Source organism: Gopherus evgoodei, chromosome 7, assembly GCF_007399415.2.
Source record: "Gopherus evgoodei ecotype Sinaloan lineage chromosome 7, rGopEvg1_v1.p, whole genome shotgun sequence".
Lineage (NCBI taxonomy): Eukaryota > Metazoa > Chordata > Testudines > Testudinidae > Gopherus > Gopherus evgoodei.
The window spans coordinates 50,551,343-50,570,701 of record NC_044328.1 but is presented as its reverse complement, the minus strand read 5'-3'; the positions used below and the strand labels follow the sequence as shown (position 1 = coordinate 50,570,701).

At 40.8% G+C, this 19,359-nt stretch overlaps 1 protein-coding gene across 2 annotated transcripts in view; it reads right to left on the bottom strand.

The window, feature by feature from the left end:
- The window catches only part of ANK3 (ankyrin 3), a 295,498-nt gene that overhangs the window by 209,879 nt on the left and 66,260 nt on the right, over nucleotides 1–19,359 (bottom strand). For both annotated transcript variants that reach the window (XM_030568802.1, XM_030568803.1), the window contains exons 2-4: nucleotides 8,156–8,257; nucleotides 7,608–7,706; nucleotides 7,097–7,195 (exon numbers count right to left, since the gene is read on the bottom strand). In XM_030568802.1, the coding sequence (XP_030424662.1) occupies nucleotides 7,097–7,195; nucleotides 7,608–7,706; nucleotides 8,156–8,257 (300 nt within the window). The remainder of the gene's footprint in view (nucleotides 1–7,096; nucleotides 7,196–7,607; nucleotides 7,707–8,155; nucleotides 8,258–19,359) is intronic.

The following is a 19,359-nucleotide window of genomic DNA, read 5'->3' as shown; positions in this document are numbered from 1 at the left end:
TGAAGAGGATCATCTCAAAGATGCTTTAAATGTACAATTGCACCACTTCAGTCTGAGACTGGGACTGGAAGCCAGCCAGAAGCAGTAACAAAAAATATACTATCACAAAAATGGTGGGGAGAAGTGACTGACATTACAGAAATACATTACAGACATAAAAGTTATTTGGCTACTGGCTCACATCTGTGTCATTTCACTCTAGCTCTTCATATGACTATTGGATCTGACGAATCATCCTTCTTCTTCTTTGGGCAAATTATAGCTGAGTTACAATTATTTTAAGCAACTCTGATGGCCAAAAATGTCTATGGCAGCCTAAGTACAGTAAAGATTTGAGAGGACCACAACCACTAAGCACAAACAATATTAATAGTAGTGCAAAGTAAATAAAAAGGAGACTTTGAGTGGGCTTTTCAAAATTCCCACCATGTAGTCTAAAATAAAACAAAACTTTATTTGCATTTAAACTGGATACTGACTCAGCCTCTGTCTAGTATTTAACAGGGGTGCACACAGGTCCACACACAGGATCTTTGTTCAGGCTGGGAACGAAGATCTGTGCTTGGGATATGGTTGTCCCCAAACTTCCCTCTCTTCCATGATCTCTTTAGTCCCCACTCTCTCTATGAACTTCCCTGATGCTTCAAGCTCCATCCCACCCTACACACCCACCTCCCAGAGGTAATGATAGCAACGAGTGGGTTCTATCTCTACCAATGGCAACATGTGCAGGTTCTGCATTTGCACTGGAGCTTGGTAGTTCTATTCAAATATTGAATTTAATGTACTCTGGAGAACTTGTAGAAGCAGAGGACACAAAGTGTGAGATAAATTTGGAGGGAGTTGTACTGGACCCACAGAGATCACATATTTTAACATTGCTAGAGAAGATACTTCCCCTCCTGGGACATCAAAGCTGTCTTAGGAGTAGTGTAGGAGTCATGGCATTGGAAGGTCTAAAGGCCTCAGAGGAGTCCCAGGGCAGAAAGGAGCTGGAAGCTTGACGGTCGGTCACTGGGGAGGGAGTTAGAAGCCAGGCCACATGATGGTGATGGGGTGGGGAAGGTGGGGGAAAACCCACAGGAAAGGGAGAGAGGGAGTAGATGTACACACATACTTAGAACTTTAGAACTTGAATGTTATGTGAAGCTGAACGGCAGTCAGGTTCCAAAGAACATTCTGGATAGAAAGATACTAGTGCTAACAAGTGTTTATTATTCATTTCTGTGAACAGACCTAGTGTCTGAAATGAACAGATTTGGAGTTAATTCAGGGATGGGGGACATGAGGAAGGTATATAATAAACACAGTGTTAGGGCCTGATATTGTTTCAACTGAATTCAATGGGATGTTTGCAATTGATTTCAGTGGGAGTAGAAGTAGACTCTTCTTTTGTATCACACTTGTCACGGTATAATTCCCCAATCTGAACCTTAGAGTCCAAAAGTTGGGGTACCAGCATGAATTCCTCTAAGCTTAATTACCTGCTTAGATCTGATACGCTGCCACCACCCAAAAGTATAGTGTTTTGGGGCACTCTGGTCCCCCAAAAAACCTTCCCTGGGGACCCCAAGACCCAAATTACTTGAGTCTTACAACAAAGGGGAATAAACCATTTCCCCTCCTTCTCCTTTCTTCCTCCCAGATCTTTCCCGCCCTGGGTACACTAGGAGATCATCGTGATTCAAACTCCTTAAATCACAACACAGAGAAATTAGGTTTTTTCCCCCTCTTCTCTCCCCCTCCCAGGCATTCCCTCCCTGGGATATCCTGGAGAGATAGACAGATTCAAGCTCCGTGGATCTAAACAAAGGGATTCCCCCTTTCCCCCTCCCTTCTTTCTCCCTGTCTCCCACCACTTTCGCAGTAAGTACAGACTGAATTCCCTTGAGCCTCCACAAGGGGAAAAAATCAAACACGTCTTAAAAAGCAAAACTTTTAATAAAAAGAAAGAAAAAAAAGTAAAAGTTGTCTTTGTAATTTAGATGGTAAAAGTTACAGGGTCTTTCAGCTTATAGACACTAGAGAGAAGCCTCCCCCCAGCAAAAATACAATTTAAAATACTTCCAGCAAAATACACATTTGCAAATACAGAAAACAATCAAAAGACTATAACCGCCTTTCCTACTTAATACTCACTATTCTGAATATATAAGAGACTGTAGCAGGGAGATTGGCAAGAAACCTGGTTGCACGTCTAGTCCCTTTCAGGACCCAGAGAGAACAAAGCAAACCCCAAAAAACACAAACAAAGGCTTCCCTCCACCGAGATTTGAAAGTATCTTGTTTCCAGATTGGTCCTCTGGTCAGGTGTTTTTGGTTCCCTGTTTGTCAACCCTTTACAGGTAAAAGAGACATTAACCCTTAACTATCTGTTTATGACAACACCGTCTTTCATAAAGTCTATATCCCCAAATAGAGTGTTAATTAATAACAGTTATAAAGTGAAAATAAATTATAACAGCCAAGGAAGAGGAAAATTAAGAGATGTAGAAAAATAGAAAAGATAGGTTTCAGCTGGCATTTTTAAATATTAGTAAGGCAATGAAATGGGGAGGTACTGGAAGGCTCTCCTACCTGTCAAGAACTCTAGCAGGAGGACAGCAGCACTGGCAAGATGGTATGAAGGCACAAAGACCAGGAAGAGAGTATGGAGCAGGGAAGGGAGCAAAGAAGGACAAGTCTCTCAACAAGACAAACAAAAACAAGTTCAGGAATTTTTGAGCTGGACCTCACAAATACAGGAAGACAGTAAAGACACTCAGTGGAATTGAGAGTAATGTCGACATTTGTATAAGCAAGTGGGTAGCAAAATTCTGGACTCTGGAGGGCTGGGATTAAGGGAAGACATGTGGAAGGGAATTATAATAGTCATGGTAACAAGAGAGCAGGCATGGATGAAGACTTTTGACCAATGTGGAAAAAAGATTGTGGCCTACGTGGAGCATGTTCAGACAAAGAATATGTGGTGGGGCCAGGAAACTTCACTGTCCAGGATGCAAAGTTTATGGACAATGGAGGCAAATAGGAGGTTGGAGTTAAGGACAGATAAAAGGTGATGGAATGGAACTTGAGGATGTTCCTCTTGCCCAAGAGAAGTATTTGTATCTATGAGACATTTAGCAGAATGAGGTTGAGGTCATGCATAAATTTACAAGGCAAGTGCAATCTGCATAGTCAGTTAATGTTTGGGTATTTTGATCCCATTCAGGAAAGTATCGCTATTAAGGACAGTACGTAAGCAAGTGTTTATATCCTACTGGAGTCAATATTTAAAGTTAAACAGGTACTTCAGTACTTTCCTGAATCAGAGCCTGAGAAATTATTTAGCACACAATTAATTCTGCTTAGCAAAAAGACACAAAAAAGTCCAGAAAAAATTCACCAGGGCAAGTGATATCAAGTTATCACTTATTATTTGGTAGTCTAATTCAAAGTACACAGAGAGGGTGTGCCAATTTTTCTCCTTTCCTTTCAAACAGTAAGTTTATTATTACAACTATTTATTGATTTAGTTCAACCTTAGGAAACTCAAGAACACTGTTGGGTTAGAATGTTTTAAATATGAATTTAAAGTGCAAGCGGAAGCCTGTTCTCCTATTTAGTTAAATAATGAAAGGGCAAAATTGGGCAGACCCAAGTACTATCAGCACTGGAAGGTGAAAGAGAACTCTCCTGCATATCCTCAATTTATCACAATTCTCAGACTGTGCCACAGAGAATCCATAATCTTTTTTTTTTTTTCTAATCTTTAAGTGGCCATTAGGGTCACAGTCTAAAGTTAACTTCTACTCTTCCATGAGTAATAAACACCCCTTGTGAACAAATGAAAAGGACAGACAAAAGTAAATATTTGCCTTTTTTTTTTTAAAAAGAATATGGAGATTTGGTTTACAGAGGCCATACTTTCCTGTGTGCCCAAAAATGACTCTGTCAGCAGCGGACAGCTGTTGCCTTCAGGGAAAGAGGAAGAGCCAAGCTCACAAAAAAGCAGGGTCAGCATCAGGAAAAAACTAATCTTTGAATGTTCATGCCCGAAGGCTGCTAAATTCAGCAGAACATTAAAATCAAGTTGTAGGCAGTATAAACAAATGTGTTACAACTGGTGCTCAAACCCAGGATCAAACATTGGATAGAGGCAAGTTTGTGGCATAGGGCTCTAACAACCACTGGGGCTCGCCAAACACAGGAGCTGAACCCCCACAGGTCATCTATACTCTTGGGTATTTGTGAAGGAACTACACGTCCATTATTCAAAACCACCTTCCCAGGGTAGACTTTGTAGTCTCCCTCCCCAATGCCTGGTTACCACTGAGGACAGCTGAGGTGATAGGGGATGAAATCAAGGAGGCAGAGCATCTCCAGAAAACTAGAGGGGATGCTCTTCCAATTCAGTTGAGAGAACTGAATGGGCTGTCAAGCAACAGAAAGTAAGATGAATTTTGCACCACCCCATCAGTGGCATTTTACACCAACAAAGGTTCTCCGGTGAATCCAAACTACAAAAAAAAAGAGAGTTTTGCTTTGTTTTGTTTTTTGCCATGTGTTAGCTAATACATGGTAACTAGCATGTGGTAAAATCCTAGTGTGTCTGGATAAGGCAGTCATAATTTTAACATGTGTTAGAAGTTCCGAGTACCACCTTTTTTCTGCTAGTGAAAACAAGGCCTTTAAGAAATGTTAGACTTGACCTGTTAAGCACATGTTAAGTGCAGTGCCTACACTATCACTTTTTAAATGTGTTTGTTAGCCTGTGTTAGCTATCACATGTTAACATCACACCTTTAAATCCTAGTCTTGACAAAACCTAAGAGGGAGCCTAGACTATAGTATGACCAGTTCAAATGATCTAAAAGCTGAGGTGGGCAAACTTTTTGACCTGAGGGCCACATCTAGATATGGAAATTGTATGGCGGGCCATGAATGCTCACAAAATTGGGAGTTGGGGTGCAAGAGGGGGTGAGGACTCTGGCTGGGGGTGTGGGCTGAGGATGAGGGGTTGGGGGTGCAGGTGGGTGCTCCAGGCTGGAACCAAGAGGTAGGAGGTCGGGAGAGGGATTAGGGCTGGGGCACGGGTGTTGGGTCACAGAAAGGGGTCGGGGAGTAGGCTCTGGGTGGCGCTTACCTCAAGCAGCGACATGTCCCCCCTGCACCTTCTATGCAGAGGTGTGGCCAGGCAGGTCTGTGCATTGTCCCGTCTGCAGGCGCCATTGGTCATGGTTCCTTGCCAATGGGAGCTGTGGGGATGGTTCTTGGGGCGGGGGCAGTGTGCGGAGCCTCCTGGCTGTCCCTACATGTAAGAGCCAGAGGGGGGACATGCCGCTGCTTCCGGGAGCCATGCGGAGCCGCGGCACACACAGCTGAAGAGCCAGATACGAGCCCCGGACTGAAGTTTGCCCACCTCTGATCTAAAGCTTTCCTATTAATGGGAGTTAAAAGGGCTTTTCAGTCATGCTAAGCTAACTCAATTGAACTAAGAAAACTGCAGAAAGCACCCTTCTTTTGCCGTCAGGGTAAAGCCCTTTGAGGTTCTGATAGGTGCTTGCATCTTTAGATTGTTCCCAGGACTGAACCCACAAAAGGGTGTTATTACCAGGGCCGCCCGGGGGAGGGGGAAGTGGGGCAATTTGCACCAGGCCCCGGGCCCCGCAGGGGCCCCATGAGCCCTGGCCTGGCGGTAGTCCCGGTCTTCGGCAGCGGGGAGCCCTTCAGTGCCGCTAAAGACGCGGAGCAACTAAAGGGACCCCCGCCGCCGAAATGTAGCAGAAGACTGGGACCGCCGCCGGGTGAATACAAGGGCCGCAACTCCCTCAATTTGTCCCAGGCCCCCTGAATCCTCTGGGCAGCCCTGGTTCTTACAGCAAAACATTCTATCTTCAACAGAAGAACCAGTAGATTATTTTTTTAAAGAAAAATTCTTTAAAACAATTTTGTTTTGTTTTGTTTGGATTTAAACACTCTCCTGCATTGTTTAGAAACCAAACACTGCAGCATTTGACTAATGCACAGGAATCAGAAAGTGAAACTATTTTTTTTGTCCAAGCTGAGTGAAATGAACATGGTAAACAAGCAGCACCAATGGAGAAAAGTAAATCAGATTTTTAAAATTCTTTCCTTTTTAATATGCTACAATACACAGGGAACGAAATTGTTTCTTAAAAATATCTGATATTTAACATATCCCTTTAAACAAACACAGTCTTTCTTTTCTCTCAATTTTCTATAGCTGACCTTCACATTAATTCAAAAAAGTGTTTTATTTCTGCATATTCCAATAGTACTTCCTTATAAAAGTTATACAGAAAAAATGAGGTAACCCTTTCAGGCTATAACAGTGGATTACTTTGAAATAGGATATCTTTCCTTGAACCAGGAGTTTTCTACCAACTCTGCTTTTTTCATTATCTGTTCTGGCCAGGTAACAATGCAGTTAGTAGGACACCACTGGAGGGCAGATCTTAAGATGAAGGGTGAAGTGCTTTGCTGTACTCCATATTACATGACACTTTTAAGCACAGTTATAAACAACACTGGATTTCACAATCAAGAGTTTCTCATTCTCATTGATCATCTGCACAGAATGCATAAAGCTTGAAATAGAAAATTATTGTAATTTAATTTCAAAATAGGATTTTCCCAACATTGAACAAAAAATTTAAAAGGCTAAATAAAGTAATCAAAGAATTCAGGAGACACCCTTCTATTCCCCAAATGGTTTTCCTCGAAAGACAGAGATTGGAAAGCACATTAAATCATCTTCCTCATCTTCTGTGTGTTTGGCTAGCCACCAGCAAGAATAGCCTTGGGCCAAGGAGATGGTATGTTTATCCAGGCATTTGCCTGCCATAAAAGACAATAGCTAGGGGTGGGGAAGCTGATTAAAGGAAGAACTGCTCTTATTTTACCTGAATGATTTTGCTCTCTCCTAATTTTCCTTGCTCTATCAATCTCCCACTTCTCCAGAGCCATCATTAATGCCAACAAAGCTGTCTTATACACCGTAATAATGTTACAGTTTAAAAAAGGAGAAAGACACTGACATAATGAACTTTTTTTTTTGTTCAGTAACATTTTTAGTAAAGTTCAGTAATTTTACCTGAGACTGTGCATTGACATTGGCCTTATTCGTAACCAACACTTTAACAACTTCTGTCTGGCCAGCTAGAGACGCTATGTGCAGTGCTGTGTTTCCTTTCTGAAATTAGAGAGCGATGAAATGTGAAAACTGTTTAAAAGTAAATTAGTACAAATTTACAGTTGAAAAGCGGATTAAGCATGTCGACTCCACAGCCCACTCTAAAATATATTTTCAACTACTAATACACTCTTCATACAATATTTCTAGGGTCAAATATATTTTAAAAGATCTCTACAAAACAAAGTAAGACAATGTTCTATAATTTTTGTGATCTAACATCCTCACTAGTAACCTGCGACATTTCTTATAATCTACGAGAGGTGGGCTGAAAAATTCTTGAGAGTCGCATCATCAGGAGAAAATATTTAATTACTTAAACTGCTATAATAATGCCTGCAATCAATTGGTTGACACTTAGCTTACATGGAATCTGTGCAAACAGTAGAACAGCTAGATAGGAACTACTGACCTTTGTTGCTGCATCCACATTGGCACCTCGCTTTATCAGTTCTGAAACAACTTCTACATGACCTTCTTTGGAAGCAAGATGGAGTGCGTTCAACCCATTCTGATAAAAAATGGAAAGAGAAAGACTGATACAGGTTGTTTAGTGCAGCAAACAATCTATCACAAGACCAAAGGATTACATTCCATTCTGATTATCTCCGAAGAAGCTATTTTCAAATGAGCATTTTAACTACTTGGTTATTGGAAGCAATAAGTGTCCAGCTGGACTACAGACAGTTAGCCTCATTAAATATGACACATTGGCACAAACACTAGTGTAATACAAATAGAATGCATAATACAATTGAATACCTTAATCTTATCCCAGTGAAAGTGAAATATAGCTTCTTAAAGGATTTTGTTGTATAGCAAATGCAAACATGCAATAAGATTCAGTTATCAAAACATTAACTGAAAGTTATTACTGATATGAAGTTATAATATATGCCTAGATAAAGCAAGAATAGGGTTTACAGAATGAAGGAAAATTTAATTAAAATATTCTACCACCTGATTGCAAATGTTGATGTCCACTCCAGTTTTTAAGTAGTCAAGAGCCTTTTCCAGGTTGCCAGCTCGAGCAGCTCGTAGGTAACTTGCATTTGTATCAGACTGGGAGGGGGGAAAAGGAAAAAAATTAGTTTGTCATTAGAATAAGATACAGAAATATATTCACTCGGCATCAAATCTATTCATGAGATAAAAATACATTTATTATTTACATACGGTACTAAAGGATCTCAAACTGCTTTACCAAACATGGGCCAAATCTTGCAGTCCCTGCTTAGGGAAAATCTGTTGATACCAGTGGGAATTTTACCTAAGGATGGCAAAAGTTCATTTCATGCGCATTCTGATAGAATGAGGCAGTTCTGCCTGTGGTGCAAGAACAGTTGCCAAGTTGACATCTGGTGCCCAGCACACTCAACAAAAGTATTGGGACTCAGGGTTAGGATACCATGGCAATCATCCTGCTTTTACAAACCGGTTATTAAAGTCTCACATGAAAGATTTCCCTCATCATCCAAACAGCATTGGAAGTTGATATATCTACCTCGGGGGGGATTGAGGCTACTGGAATTCAAAACTGTGGTTCCAGAGTATAGGTATTTAAAATCTGATATTTTGATTATAGACTGCATAATTTTTCTTTAAGTCATCCTTTATTTATTACACTTGAAAATGTTTCAAGAAAATCATCTGGAATCTTTAGTAAACGTTATTTTAACAAGCACAAAGCATCTCAAAACAATAATAGGTGCAGTACAGTTGTCCTACTCTATTGCTTTAATATTGCTTCCCTACTTAGTTTTATGTTTCAGCTGAGACAAGTTTGAATATAACAGAGTCACTGTTTTTATCTGTGGCATGAAACAGCTACAGAGAAAGTCTCTGGTTGAGGAATGGGAGACCAGAATTTTATGGCCAACTCTACCATAGACTTCCTCTGAGACCTTGTGCTAAGACGACATCTTTCTGTGCCTGTTCTCCATTTGTAGTGAAAAGTGCTCTCATATCCCCTCTATGTTGGGGACTAAGAAAAGGCTGATGTAGAGAACCTTAATGCCAGCCCTACCCTGGCTTGAGAGGCTCTCTGTTATGGTTGCCAACTGTCTAATTGCACAAAACCAAATACCATTGCCCTGCCCCCGCCTCACCCACTCCCCAAGGTCCATCGCTGCCCTGCCCCTTCTCCGAGGCTCCGCACTGCCCACACTCACTCTCCCCCACCCTTACTCATTTTCATTGGGCTGAGGTAAGGAGTTAAGGTGCTGGAGGAAAATGCAGGCGCTGGGCTGGGGCTGAGGGGTTCGGAGTGTGGAAAGTGGCTTCAGGCAGGAGTTTGGATGTGGGAGGGGGTGAGGGGTCAGGCTCTGTGAGGGAGTTTGGGTGCAGGCTCTGGGAGGGAGTTTGGGTGCAGGAAGGAGGTGGGAGGGAGATGCTTACCTTGGGTGGCTCCCGAAGGTAACTGGCACATCCCTCTGGCAGCAGCTCCTAGGCAGCGGAGACCAAGGGGTCCCGTGCACTGCCCCTGCCTGCAGGCACCATCCCTGCTGCTCCCATTGCCTGCAGTTTCTGGCCAATGGGAGCTGTGGAGTCTGCACTCAGGGCAGAGGCAGTGCACAGAGACCTCCTGCTCCCCATCCAGGGGCCATAGGGACATGCTGGCCACTTCTGGAGCGGCATGGAGCCAGCACTGGTAGGAAGCCTGCCTTAGCCCTGCTGCACTCCTGGACTGTTTGTGCCTAAAATCTCCTGGTTTGGCTACAGTAGTCTCTGGGAGATAGAGCCTGATTCCAGGAGACTTCCAGTGAAACCAGGAAGGTTGGTAACCCTAACTCCTGCACACGGGATATTCTCAGATGGCCATTTGCACTCCTTGTAAAACTCTTTAAATTTCCAGAATGGTGTAGAGAGCCTTAGAATAACTGAGAATTGGGCCCCCTTTTTGTCTATAAAGTAAGTGGAAATGTTAGTATATTTCCTAAACAGATATACAATATAAAGATTTAAGTCAAATGGTTTCAGAGTTCCACTGGGAATATAACAGGTATGCTGCATTTTTGCAAAGATTAATATTGCTAATCTATTGAAAATGCTGAAGTGAATAATACAAGTATTAATATTAAAATCTTAAGACTTTTTCAAACATATGCCCTGCTATCATGATGTACTTTTCAGAGCAAAGGCTTCCCAGAACTGCACAAAAATGATGTAACACCATTACCTATCACATTATGGAGATCTAAAATCCTCTATTACTTGAATTAGTTGCCTAATTAGGATCTATCAAAACTGAGTTCCATTTACAATTTCTACAGTCTCATACAACGAACTACACTTTTTTGAAAATAGCCACAAACAAAGTAGCAGTAAAGCAATTTCATTTAGTAGACCATTTGAGCTGTACAGCACAGATTATTACGGAAGACAGGTTATATTATTTGTGGTTAGCCACCCCACCACTGGGGTAAAAAACAGATCAGCATTTTATCAGGGTTACCAAAGGTATGAGGATGTACTTAGTAGTTTGGGAGCCCTTTTTGTCATAGTTTAATGGGATGTCTTTTTGGCATAGTCAGCAGGTGGATGATAATTACCATCAGCTGTTTACAGCTGCTTCTTGGGTGAGGGGAGCCTTCAGGGAAGCATGGCATGCAAAATCAGGTCCAGCCAATTGGATTAATTCCAGCCAGACTAGAAACATGGCATTTAAAAAAAAAAAAGTGTTTCAACTGACCATTTCCCACTCATTTTAAATGTTCAGGCAAAAGGAATAGAATAGAGAAGGAGAGCGGAAGGGGGAAAAAAGGTATATATGTTAACATTTGAACCAACAGTATAATGTAGATAGGGTGACATATGTCTTTTCAAAGGCCTCTCCTGAAAATACTGAACCATTAAGTGTCAGAGAAGTAAACCTTTATGCTGAACCCACAACATGATGATCTACAGAAATGCATCCTGTTTGGTTAAAGTTAGTCTAGGTATTGTTGAGATGCATACAAACGAACTGCTTACTGGAACATATAGCAGAAATGTAATGCACATCCCAGCAACCCCCGCTCAAAAAAACTGCTTATCAGATTTTGCTACAGAGTTGTTTGCCCGAAGATTGGGTGTGAGAAAAAGACATTTCCATCTGACTTCATTAGTTAAATCTCATAACACCATTTTGTCCTGTGAGGTTTAGATTAAATCAAGATGGACCCATATACATTTTTCTTCTACATAATCAAGGAATAATTACACGTATTCTTCTGTCTACTTGGGAGGTAACATGAGCGCTTTGTAGTGGGGTATGTGAGCTGTCACTTTCAGTTTTCTTTTTTAATGGCTTCCAGTTACCTCAAGTTACCTGATGTAAACTAGCATGGAGAATTATATGCCATATTTTGGCAGCTAAGAAATAATGTGACTGCATGCAAGGAGAAGAGAAAAAGTGTTTCCCGGGGTCCTTGGCTAATGCTCCCAAGTCCCAAGGCTGTGTTATGAGTCACCTGTTTTGGGGCACAGTGCACTTGAGCAAAGACTTGGGATATTTTCAAGTTCAGGACACTAGCTGTTTACTTGGGGTTGCGCTGTTATACAGCAAGTTCAACAGGACTTCTGACTTTTTCTCCATGTATTTCATCCTGACTTATAAATAGAAGCCACCAATAAAATAAAATAGGGGAAAAAAAAAAAGGCAACCTGTTTGAAAATCGAAGTCCATTCCCAGCTCTCTAGGTGAGCTGTTTTTTAACAATAACCTCCCAGCCAGGGCTTTGGAGCGGAGGCCGAAGCTGGAGGGCAGAGCAGCTCTGGAGCAGTGGAGCTTCAGGTTTTTGCCTGGAGCTGGAGCAGAGCTGGAGCACAGCTCCAAAGCCCTGCTCCCAGCTTGCAGCCACTGGGATTTAGATATTACTCTTGCCTCGCACAAAGGCAGAAAATTGTACTGAGCCCTTTTTACCTTGCAAAGTGACCCAACTAACTTCTCTCCCCTGCTACTTGCAAAGGCCCACAGGCCTTTTCTCTTTAACCAGGCAAACAGTATACCATTGAGTATATCCAACATTTACAAACACTAAGCATAATCAAAGTAAAGGCCTACAAAAAATTACTGAGTCCCTTGACAATAGAGCAATGAAGAGCTCCTGACAATGTGGTCCAGCCCACAGGTGCCAATCTCAGGAAGAACACACCACATCTCTGCATTCCACAGTCATAGGCAGCAAACCAACTTCAGTATGTGGGCTTGTTTAGAGAATGAAAAATCTAAGGTAAAATCCCTTTTTAGCATAGGTTTTCCCATACTACTTCTACTTCTTTCCCATATGACAGTCCCCCCATCCAGCATACTGCCACAAGCTAGTCTTTATTTCCACTATGCCTCTGGCTCTTGAACATTTGATTGTTGTTCCCCTCTGTGGGTGGAGGGATTCTGCACACAATTTTAGAATTACTTTAAGCCATCATACTTCACTATTATTTCAGTTGCACCTATAAGATTCTCTGCACAGAACAGGCATAAATATTTTGTGGCTGATTTAACATGTTTTGCATAAAAAGATGGACCTCCTAGCAATTTTCTCAAGCTGGAAGCAGACTCCATTACATTAACCCCTTCTCCTCATCAGGGAAAACAAGTGAATCTTGCAGCAGCATGTCATTAAGGTCACTAAACGTTGACCAAGATATGTGTGTGTGTTGTACTGCTGGTCCAAATGTTTTTTCAATAGAAAATGTATTTCCCACAAAAGCTAAATCTCTTGCAAGAAAAATTTAAATTTTGTTGGTTTTTTTCCCCACTTTTCCATTGGGAAATTACAAATTAAATATTTCATCCTGGGTTGAGTCAAACCAAATTGAAATATTGTTTTGCTGAACAGAATTGCAACATTTCATGGCTGGACTACATCTCCCATGGTGCACTGCGGTCCCATTGCTGGTTGAATCACCTAGTGAATCATGAGTGATGTAGTTCTAATGGGAACCCAGATCATATAGGAGAATGGGTCCACCATGAGACATCTGAACTACAGCCCCCATGAGATATCAAAGCCATACAGGGGGATACAGATTAATGTGAAGCCAATCCAAAATTAAATGTTTAAATTTGTTTGAAAAAGTTGAAATTAAATGTTTGAATATTTCTTAAACATTTCCTCAAGCTTTCTGTTCTGCAGGAAATACTACTATTTTAAAATTTTCAACCCAGTTCAGATATTTTTGAAATATCGGAGCTTGTCATGGGTTGGAAATTCTGATTTTCAAACAGCTCCAGTGCGCATGTATTGCATATGGACGGAAGTGATGCCAAGTATACCTCCTGAAGAATGTCCCGTCATCACCCCTATTCTGTTGAAATGGGAGGAGAAAGGGAGCTTTTAGTTTGAACAACTTGGGAGACTGCAGTTAGCACAGTATCACCTGGGTAGAGTCACAGTCTCAGGTAGCTGGGACTCAAACTATTTAAAGTTTTATAGATCGGAATCCACACCACAAATTTCACCTGGAAATCACCTCGTAGCCAGTGCACATCCCAGAACACAGATGCAATGTTCTTTCACCAGGTCAATGTGCTTAATGTACATACTTCCACATTTTGGTGGAACTACAGTTTCTAAATAATTTGAAGAGGTAGCTCCATACAGAAATCAGCCTCATAGCATCTTTCATTGACAGATCATTAATAGATCTTTATAAACTTTAATTATTCAGGCCTCAACATTGCTACAAGGAAATCTAGAGTCAAGAAATCTATTTATAGCCATTTTCAGTTGTATCTTTTATTTCCAGTATGAAAATAAAGAAGAAAATTGACTTTTGATTTTCCAGTGTCTTATCAAATGTCAAGAGAATACTAGGTTAAAAACACATATCAAAACATACTGAATTCTAGATGCTTGTGTAGCTGACCACTGGGAATGCAATCACTGTGCTATTGCACAGAACCCTTATTTTTGGGCTATCTCCCGTAAGTCTTAAAATACATATTATTGTGTTCCCCTCTTATACAGACAATTGCACCTCTGCATCTGCATTGAGATTTTGCTACCAGCATCCTGGAAATGGTCTTGCCATACATAGGGTATGTCTACATTGCAATTAAAAAGCAGTGGCTGGACTATGCCAGCTGACTCAGACTTCTGGGGCTTGAGGTGCTGGGTTGTTTAATTGTGGTGTAGACATTTTGTCTCAGGCTGGCAGTTAAATAGCCCGAGCTGGAACGGGCCAGCCACTCGTGTCTAATTCCAGAGTAGACACACCCACAGAGTTAGTAGTTGTGCACAACTAAGTCTTACGGGAGGGAAGAAGGGGAGATTTCTTGAGTTAAAAAAATGAATTAAAAAGAACAGATTCTGATACCCTTACTCCCTTTCATAGTATCTTAGGTCCTGATCTTACAAGACAAACTGCAATATCAAATAAAGGTTGAGGGACTGCCTCCTCAAGTCATCACACTGAAGTAAGATACTACTCAAAGTGAGGAAATATTAGCCAAACGCAAGTTATGCTTTAGTCAAGCCCAAGTTACTGAGCTCTATACAGGGGTAACTCAATGAAATGTCATAGTCTGGGATATATAGGAGGTCAAATTAAATGATCTACTGGTCCATTCTGGTCTTAAACTCTATGAGGTATCAAAATCTGTCTGAAAGTGATTGCTAGTAAACATTGGGTCATTTGTCAACCCAGCTTCTAGTTCTGGAGGTGGCGAGGATCCTACCAGAAAGCTGAGAAATCATTATTCTTTACAAAGGACTGAAAGTGCAAAGCCAACATGTTCACTGTGCTAAGTCTCCATCTGGTATTATTGGTACTTTTAGTATGCTCATTTTGATTTGTTATTAAAAATATGGTCTTTATCATTTTGAGAGCAGGGTTTTGTTTTTCACTCCATCTTTAACAGTAGCTATTGCGAAGGGAAACCATGAGCAGGTTCTTATTGGGCTGGAGTAGGTGACTTAAGCTGGAATGTAGAGAAAGCTGCTGACCATGTCTAACATTTGTTGGGAGTTGGAGAAGAAGAGAGAGAGAGAGAATGACCTAATTTCAATGGATGAATGTATGTTACTTTCATTTGAAATCCCTTCTAACTAAGCCAGTCTTGCAGCAGCATGAGGAAATTTGTGAAAACAAAATTACAGCAGTTGTGCATGTTTTGATGGTGAGGGTATTCCTATTGCTGTAAAAGGCACTTTTCTTAACAATAGGCCAAAACCTTAGAAGAGCTGAAGGTCTACAGCTCCATTCACTTAATTGGAAATTACCGGTGCTCATGTTTACTTATGAATTTCCTTCCAGTAAGCATGTTACACAGCTTTGGTCAGGGTGGAGGGAGCTTTCTTCCAATAATTTGCAATCACTGAATTATGCAGGCCAGTTAACAGCCATGCTTGGACAACAGGAAATATACCATCCATAAGAATTCTGTGGTTTTTCCTGATCAAAACAGGATACCCTGAGGCCAACTGCTATCTTCTGTCCTGCTGCTAACTATCCTTCAAAGAGCTCCTTTTGTGATCCAAACCATAAATGTAACAAAAAAACAAAACAAAAGAAAGATTTTCATTCCTAATATATGCCTGCTTGAGTAGGGAAAGACAGATGTTTTGAATATGATTGCATCATGGTGAAATGTTTTGCCAAGAGTCAAAAAATCCCATAAGACTTTTCCCTGTTGAACAACTCAGTCATGGTCTTTCTACACTGGTCATGTCTCTATAGCTTATATGATAAAGTGATGAAAATATTATGCTCTCATGAGCATGACCCTATTGGCTGCCAAAATTTTTTTATTCTATATAACTGCGATCCATTTCTCACAAATAAATAAATAAAATGCTTTTGGACTCCAGGAGACTCTCCCTCCTGGTTGCAGCTTAATTATACATTTCTTCTGCAATTGCATCTGGATCTATCCTTAATCGTGCTCCTGACATCTGGCTCGCAGCTCTCTGTTGCCTTAGATGATAAATAAATTATCATAAATTTACATACCTTCATGTCAGTGCTACCTGAATCTATAAGCTCAAAGACTAAAACATCTCATAACATTCATTTACAACTAAGCAAACTGAAGAGAATTTTGAAAGAAATATTCCTGCAGCCTTTCAGATTCAGTGTCTCAATTCCAAAAATCCTGTCAAAATGATAATTTGACAAAAATGAATCGTCCAAGTGCATACAGAAATCCCCTTCCTTCCTAGGCCACATTGGCAAATAAGTGTCTAAAGTGCTGACTTTGGATATCTCATTGTCAACATCAGTTGCACTGGCAAACCATTACCCATTTGGTCCATTTTTGACATCCTCAGCATAATACCGATAGTGTGTATTCGCAGATATCACTGAAAATTCTGTACTTTCCAGTAGACTTGAGAACTAGATGGACTCTAAAATGCCATAATTGGTAAATACAAGAAAATTTCAAAACTTGTTACAAAGGCTACTTAATGCTCCTTTTATCATCTTCAGCAGGTTGGAAATCATTGTTTTGCTGTTCTACCTAACACTGCAAACTCTTGCCTGGCTACAATGCATTCTTTTCAAGTTATCCTGTTGTTGAGGTTTTAGAAAGCTGCCTTTTTAAAACAGAATGAAAACCTAGTGAGTCATAGGAGTTATGAGTATTCTGACCCTTTGTCTAATAAAAAGCTTGTATGACAGGTTCTCTCAAAAATGTAAACACAGGTTGGAAATTAAAATTAAAAACAGTTGCTGTTCTTTCAGCTCTGCATCGCAAGAGAAGATTTTCAAATGTATAAATGGCAGTCAGACACCTAACTCCCACTGAAAGTTACTGCCTATCAATGAGAATTTGGCACCTAACCACAATTTCTGCCTTTGAAAATCTCCCTCTAGGCCAGTGGTTTGTGGAATGTAAGGCACTGGGTCATGGTGGCTCTGGTCAGCACTGCTGACTGGGCCATTAAAAGTCCCATTGGTGGTGCTGCCCGGCTAAGGCAAGCTGGTCCCTACCCGTTCTGACACAGCGCAGCACCCTTGAAGCAGCCAGCAGCAGATCTGGCTCCTGGGGGGTGGGGGGCGGCACAGGGCTCTGCATGCTGCCCCCACCCTGAGCACTGACTCCGCACTCCCATTGACCGCTTCCAGCCCTCACCCCTGCACCCTCTGCCGCAGCCCTGAGCCCTCCCACACCCCAAACCCCTCATCCCCAGCTCTGCTGGGATGCGGGCATCAACAATTTTCTTCAACTGGGTCCCCAGAAAAAAAAAAAGTTTGAAAACCACTGCTCTAAGCTATTATCTCTGACAATGGATATTAGGAAACTATCATCAAATAATTAGTTATTTAACTGGAGTTATGTCAAAAACCATATAAATGTGCACCTGACAACACAACGAAGACTGTTCACAATGGTTGGCACCTGAGTTCAGCTGGAAATAACTCTGCATTTGCTTGCATACAGATAACACTGAAGCAGAGAATAGTTTGTTGTGTTAGTTATGAAGTTTGGGAAAATGTCTGCAGCTGTGAACATTGCGTTTTGCTAGGAACAGCTAAAATAATTCCTAATTTCAGAACACTACAAAGTTGATGCATTTCTGAACGACATTCAGTATACAACTTGCTGTATCTACATTACCACTAAATGAGAAAAGTTATTTTTTGTGGAAGGAGAAATCACAGTAGCACAGAGATGATTTGTAGTGCAAACTTACGTAACCATCCTTTCAGAGATCTTTGTGTGAAGAGGCATGGTTCAGTAGTGAGATAATTCAGGGCTAATTCACATTGCACAATGCCATTGACATCAGTTGGATTACTCAAGGAATAAGGTGGTATTACTAAATGTAAGTGTGGCAAAACTGAGCCCTTTATTATGTACTGAGTCAAGGAAAATAGAGTATCATCAATTAAAATTATCTGATACAGAAGGAAGACCATAGACTTGAGCTTCATGTTCCTATGTTCGCAACATGGCATTTCTGAAGTTCATTCTAAACTCCAGGAAGGATATTATCTTGATACAACAGTCTTGACTCTGTCATGATTTTTATGTATAGCTAAAATATTTCCATCATTCACTCCTCAGTATAAAATAATCACTTGCTTTCATTACTGTTACAGCAGTCACAAAGAGATAGACGCAAAAAGGGTCTGCTTAGAGGTGTTTCTTTTGAGGTTTATATTCACCACAAGATAGCAACGCTCTCTAATCTGTTAAACACCAGGGGATGGTACTGATATATTCCCTGCAGTCTCTCTCTCACAAACTGACTACCTGATGAGCTGTAATACAACACAGAGATAATTTCAGTGCAGCCCAAGATCAAACTTCAAGTTATATTCCATCATTTCAGTGTCAAAGTCCCATTCTACAGATCACAGAATCTAGACATGAATTTGATCATCTCCCTGCCAGCGTTCCCTATTCTATGTATCTCATTTCAGAAACAAGAATTAGAGTCTATTTTTGGGGGAGGCGGGGTGTCTCAAAGTTTGTGTCAGCAAAACCTCTGGATGGATTTTTTTTTCCCTCATGTAATTCATAACACTAGGTACAAACATTCCAACTGAATGGGGAAGATGTATAATAAATATTAGCAAGAATCCATAGTATGTTTTAAACAGACACATTTTTATTCATTTAGAATCAGAACTTTCAAACAAATATATAAACGTGCTCCAGATCAGTCTGAATTAAGTGGTAATAAGTATAGTGAACTGAATGTAAATGCAAGCATAATATACATCTGAATTTCCTAAACATATTGCAGTAAGCAAACTATACAAGAGTTTACAATACAGGAGATCATGAAGTCACAGTAGCAACTCTAGTGTTAAAGCTAAAAACAAAGGGGAGTCCTTGTGACACTTTATAGAGACAAATTTATTTGGGCATAAGCTTTCATGAGTTATTACCCACTTCATCAGATGCATGGAGTAATACAGTAAGCATGTATAAATATACAGCACATGAAAAGATGGGAGTTGCCTTACCAAATGGGGGGTCAGTGCTAACAAGGCCAATTCAATTAGGGCGGATGTGGCCCATCCCAGCAGTTGACAAGAAGAGGTGAGTATTAACAGTCTTTATTCAGGCCTAATTTGATGGTGTCAAGTTTGCAAATTAATTCTCGCAGTTTCTCGTTGAAGTCTTTTTTGAAGTTTTTTGTTGAAGAATTGCCACTTTTAAGTCTGTTGTTGAATGTCCAGGGACATTGAAGTGCTCTCCTACTGGTTTTTGAATGTTACAGTTC